This window comes from Lynx canadensis, chromosome B1 (assembly GCF_007474595.2).
Source record: "Lynx canadensis isolate LIC74 chromosome B1, mLynCan4.pri.v2, whole genome shotgun sequence".
Lineage (NCBI taxonomy): Eukaryota > Metazoa > Chordata > Mammalia > Carnivora > Felidae > Lynx > Lynx canadensis.
The window spans coordinates 140,407,600-140,413,599 of NC_044306.2; the positions used below are offsets into that span (position 1 = coordinate 140,407,600).

The 6,000-nt window shown below is 43.9% G+C and overlaps 1 protein-coding gene across 2 annotated transcripts in view; it reads right to left on the reverse strand.

Annotated features, from left to right (window-relative positions):
* CFAP299 (cilia and flagella associated protein 299) overlaps positions 1 to 5,759 on the reverse strand; it is a 608,695-nt gene extending 602,936 nt beyond the window's left edge. For both annotated transcript variants that reach the window (XM_030313606.1, XM_030313605.1), the window contains exon 1: positions 5,589 to 5,759. In XM_030313606.1, coding sequence (XP_030169466.1) covers positions 5,589 to 5,699 — 111 coding nt within the window. In that variant the 5' untranslated portion in view covers positions 5,700 to 5,759. The remainder of the gene's footprint in view (positions 1 to 5,588) is intronic.
* Between the last annotated feature and the right edge of the window lie 241 nt (positions 5,760 to 6,000).

The following is a 6,000-nucleotide window of genomic DNA, read 5'->3' on the forward strand; positions in this document are numbered from 1 at the left end:
CTGTGCTGACAGCTTGGAGCCTGTAGCCTGCTTTGGATTCTGTGTCTCACCCTCTCTCTGCCCCTCCCCCGCTCATGCTCTGTCTCTGTCTCTCTCTCTGTCTCTCTCTCTCTGTCAAAAATAAACATTCAAAAAGAATTTTAAGAAAATCAGAAAAGAGCCATAAAACAGACAAAAGAAGACTATACAAATTTATAGCAATAAATTTGAAAAATTATTTGAAAATATATGAAGTATTTGCTCAAGTTACAAATTCAGAAAAGACCAGCAGGTCGTTTTAGAAGTCCCTCATTTCCGCCCCAAAAAGTCTTTCCTTTGCACTTCCATTTGAATGCTAAATAACTTAGTCAGTCCAGGCAGGAAACAGATGACACATTTAAATGTAGTAATTGAAGGAAATTGAGTGGCTGAGTTAATTAACAAAGGTATAGACCGGGTTAAGAGAAATCCTAGAGAGATAATGAAGCACCCTGCAGCTAGCAACAGCAACAAGCTATTAACGGCCACTAACTAACTAGTCCAATGAGGTAAGAGGAGAGAACAGTTAATAGAGCCCAGGGAAACAGCCGTAGGGGTAGGGCCCGAAACTAAATTGTGGCTTTTTGTAAGAAAATATCCACTCCTAACCTACAGCACAGTATGGAAGGAGTCTGGGGGTGGGGGTGGGGGGGATGTCTAACTTCTCTCTTCTGCTGGCTTCTAATTTCTTGCTGGTGCCTCTTATTGGCTAAACCCAACTGGCCAAAGGGAAAGGGGGCCCAGTTGAAACAGGCAACAGAAATCAATCTCTGGGGCACAGAACAAGGTAGGGTATGACAGCATGTCAATCTCAAGGGCCAAACGGAAAATATCTAACACAGCCAGGGAAAGAATTCTAGGTCCAAAATAAAATTTTCTAGAAGTTTAAAGATATTTACTCCTTTTTCCTTTTAGGAATCGCTACTGGGAATGCAAAGTCTAAGATCAAGCTGATTTATAGGTACTCTGTAGACACTCTGAATTATTTTTTCAATTTGTATAAAATATACAAAATACAAAATTAACCATTCTAAGTATATAGTCCTGTGGCATTAAGTACATTCATACTGTTGTGCCATCATCATCCCCATCATCACCAGAACTCTTTCATCTTACAAAACTGAAACTCTGTACCAGTTAAACAATAACTCCCATTCTCCCTTTCCTGCAGACCTGGCAATGACCTTTCTACTTTCTGTCTCTGTGAATCTGACTACCCTAGGTACCCCATAAAAGTGCAATGACACAGTATTTGTCTTCTTGTGGCTAGATTATTTCACTCAGGATAATGTCAAGGTTCAACTATGTCGTAGCATGTGTCAGAATTTCCTTCCTTTTAAAGGTTGAATAATATTTCATTGTAGATGTAGCACATTTTGTTTATGTATTGATCCATCAATAGATACTTGAGTTGCTTCCACCTTCTGGTTATTGTGAATAATGCTGCCATAAACATAAGTATACAGGGGTGCCTGGGTGGCTCAGTCGGTTGGGCGTCCGACTTCGGCTCAGGTCATGATCTCATGGTCTCGGGGTTCGAGCCTCGTGTTGGGCTCTGTGCTGATAGCTCGGAGCTTGGAGCCTGCTTCGGATTCTGTGTTCCCTCTTTCTGCCCCTCCCATGCTCACGCCTCTGTCTCTCTCTCAAAAGTAAATAAACATTTTGGGGCGCCTGGGTGGCGCAGTCGGTTAAGCGTCCGACTTCAGCCAGGTCACGATCTCGCGGTCTGTGAGTTGGAACCCCGCGTCGGGATCTGGGCTGATGGCTCAGAGCCTGGAGCCTGTTTCCGGTTCTGTGTCTCCCTCTCTCTCTGCCCCTCCCCCATTCATGCTCTGTCTCTCTCTGTCCCAAAAATAAATAAACGTTGAAAAAAAAAATTAAAAAAAAAGTAAATAAACATTAAAACAAACAAACAAACAAAAAAAAACATAGGTATACAAATATCTATTCTAGTCTCTGCTCTCAATTCTTTTGGCTGTATACCCACGAGTGAACTTGCTAGATCATATAGTAATTCTAACTTCAATTTTTTGAGGAGCTGCCATACTGTCTCTACAATAAGTGCACCATTTTACACTGCCACCAGTGGTGCAGAGTTCCAGTTTTCCATATCCTTGCTAACATTTATTACTTTCTGGGTTTTTAATATATTTTTTTAAGTCTTATTTATTTTGAGAGGGGTGGGGGGGGGAGAGCACGAGCAGGTGAGGGACAGAGAGAGAGGGAGAGAGAAAATCCCAAGCAGGCTCTGCACTGTCAATGCGGAGCCCGATGCAGGGCTCAAACTCACAAACTGCGAGATCATGACCTGAGCGGAAATCAGGAGTCGGACGCTTAACCGACTGAGCCACCCAGATGCCCTATTTTCTGGGTTTTTTAAATGGCTATCCTGAAAGAGGTGAAATGGTATATCATTGTGGGGTGAGTTCTTTTAGTTGACAATGTTACATTAGTTTCAGGTGTACAACTTAGTGATTTTACAAGTTTATACATTATGCTATGTTCACAAGTGTGTCCCATTGCATCTACCCCATTATACCATGATAATATCATTGATTATATTCCTTATGCTGTGCCTTGTATTCTCACATGACTTATTCCATAACTGGAAGCCTGTATCTCCCACTCTCTTTCACCCATTCTACTCACCCCCCACCCCCCTTCCCTCTGGCAACCATCAGTTTATTCTCTGTATTTATCTGTCTGATTCTGCTTTTTGTTCACTTTTTTTAAAAATTCTACTTATGAGTGGAATCATGTTATTGGTCTTTCTCAGTATGACTTTTTTCACTTAGCATAATACCCTCTAGGTCCATCCATGTTGTTACAAATGGCACAATCTCATCCTTTTTCATGGCTGTGTAATACTCCTGTGTGTGTGTGTGTGTGTGTGCGCGCGCGCACACACGCACGCCACATTTTCTAGATATTAACCCCTTATTAGATATATAATCTGCAAATATTTCCTCCCATTCTATGGGTTGCCTTTTCACTCTATTGATAGTGTACTTTGGTGCACAAAAGTTTTTAATTTTGATGTCATACAAGCCAATTTGAGTTATTTTTGAATTACCATTTTATTCTCAGAATTATAAAATTCTACCACTATCTACCTAGGGATGAATCTTTTTCATTTATCCTGCTTAACAGCTAATGTGCTTATCTGCAACACAGAAAAATTTTTTCATTATTCAATTGATTATCACCTTCATTTTCTGTATAATTTCTTTCTGGTAAGTTTATTAGATAGATATTGACCATCATGAAACTATTCTTTCATATTTTCTTTCATAGAATTCTTTCTTATTTTCCTCTTTTTTTTTTTTTTTTACTATATTCTGGGTAACTATATCACCTTTAAACTTCCAGATAATTAATTTGTCCTTTAAAAAGGATTTATTCTGTTAGCCATTTCAAAAATGCTATCAATTATATTTTTAAATTCTAAGAATTCATTCTTGCTCTCTGCTCCCTTTTCATAGCAGTCTATTATTTTGCTTATAGATTTGATAGATATTTAAATGCCTCTGAGATAGAAAATTAGAATTTATTTAAAGTTCTCTCTGGGTTTTAAGTGTTTTGTTTGACATTAGTTACCCTCCTTACTCACCTTGGGCTATCTCTTTCGTGCTATTAGGTTTGCTCAAACATCTGTAGACACACATGAACAGAGGACTAGATTAACTGATATGGACATAAGTGTGGATTCCCTCTAGTTGTACAGACCTAGTTCCCTAATTGGACTCACCTCGGAATAGGTGAGCTTCGGCAGTTACGTGTAAAAGAGACTCCACTTGAAGATATGTGGGCATGAAGAAGGAAGCAAAGGTGGGTTATAGCCCACCCTCTCCAACCTAACTGCTGAAATAAGAAGGGCTTGGCAAGGGGCACCTGGGTGGCTCAGCCAATTAGGCATCCTACTCTTGATTTTGGCTCAAGTCCTGATCTCAAGGTTTGCAAGATTGGTTTGCAAGATCGAACACTGCATTGGGCTCTGCACTGACAGTGAGGAGCCGGCTTGAGATTCTCTCTCTCCCCGTCTCTCTCTCTGTCTCTCTGTCCCTCCCCCCCAAATTAAATCAATAAATAAACCTAAAAAAAGGTCTTGGCAATAATAAGTGTAACTCTTCCCAGATTTTATTTTTCTCTTCAGCACCTAGTCTGAACTTCTAGCACTATTTAGTTACTCCGAGCTCAGTTCTGATTATCTCTCAGGCCCCTTTACTCCCTCCAGGTCCCCTTATTAGACATGTATTTCACTTTCTTTGGAGAACAGTTCTCTCATTTATTCTTGGGTTAAATACTGCCAAACGTATATGCTACGTATAGCGTGTACCTCTGCCTTAGCTATGTAGAATTAACGTTCATATCTAGCACATGAATGCATTTCAAAGAATAAGCACTTTTCAAACCTTGCAATCAATATTTAAGTAAGCATGTAAGAAAAATCTTGCTAACATGATCTGTGGAGCCCAAAAATCCACCACAATGCAGAATTATGCTGTTGCAGACACGGGGTTTGGGGAGTTGGCTACAAGATGCAAACCCTTCAGAGATTCGGCTGTGGTTTGGCACCACCCAGTGGCGCCTGTTCTGCCTGGCCTAAATAGGAAGGAGGCATTCTGGGGCTGAGTCTTGGCTCCCCGCCAGCAGAGTCTCCAGGGCTGTGCACCTTTAGTCGGCCTGGTCTGGCAAGATCCCAGGGCTATAGGGATCCACCGTTCACCTCCTGCCTCTCAGGACCTCTCAGCCTGTTATTTTCCAGCCCATCCTGGTTCGCCTCCCCGAAGACAAGAACTCTCTGCCGCCCCCACTCCATTATCTCCCCCACCCCATCAAACACACACCTTTAAAGACGAGGGGAGGAAGATGGTTGCTGAGTGGAAGACAGTGGCCAACCCCATGACGTCTAACTTTGCAGTATAGCAGGATCTTTTTTTTTTTTTTACTCTCAATATTAGTTGTGATTCGCAGCTCGATAAATATCAATCGGGAATATGCCTACATATTCCTGTAGTGCCTACCCATAATTAAGGGTACGAGAGTGGGGTGGAGGTTTATGGGCCCAGATGCCCTATATGACACCAGATACACCAGGTGGTGTCGCCACTTGCCCTGGAAGGCTACTCTCCTCTGTTCTTTAATACAAAGTGGCAAAGCAAAGAGAAACAGCGTGCCAGACCTGCATTACAGCCCAGCACAAGGGTCTCCGCAGGTCTCCGCATCCAGCCACCTCCTCGCAGGCAATGACTTTGGAAAGAATGGGCCGGGAGGCCTCATGTGAGAGGGAAAGACAGATTTTGAAGACTCCCTGCGGGCGTGCGGGCGCACCCGCATGTTTCCACACGGGCCGCCACCTCCAGGGACCCGAATTCTGGCCGGACTGAGGCCGTACGGGGCGGGTTCAGGACCCGGTGATTCAGCTCCCCGCCCCTCTGGCGCCGCCGTCGGGATACTGCGGCGCCTGACGTCGCCGGAGTCCACCGCCAGGGGGCGACCACTACATGAATGGGGGATCGGGAAGGACTAAGAGGAAAATGGGGTCCACTCTGCGGTGCCGCAGTTCTTACCTCCAGGTAGTACAGGTCGACGGAAGTGATCTGCGAGTCGAGGAAATCTTCATAGGTGTTGAACTGAGTGACTATGTTGTCCACGGCCGTCAGCCTCTCTTCCTGGTCCATCGTGTTGCCTTAGCCGAAGCGTCCCTAGCGACAGAGGCGCCAGCGTCAGGTCAGGAAGTTCCACCCCCTTCGTGTCTTCTTCCCGATCAGTTGGGAACCGGTGCGGAGCCTCGGAAGTTAACCCCACCCCCACCCCCACCCCCACGCCCCGTGTTCGTTACTGAGTTTCGTGTTTCCCCGTGTAACTCCTAGGAACGCGGTCTCAAATTACCCGCTTCAAATTCAAGCCTGACACCCGTCAGCTGATTCAAACCTTGGTGAAACGTGGAGCCACGTGAGAGATGCAAATTGCAATCCAAAA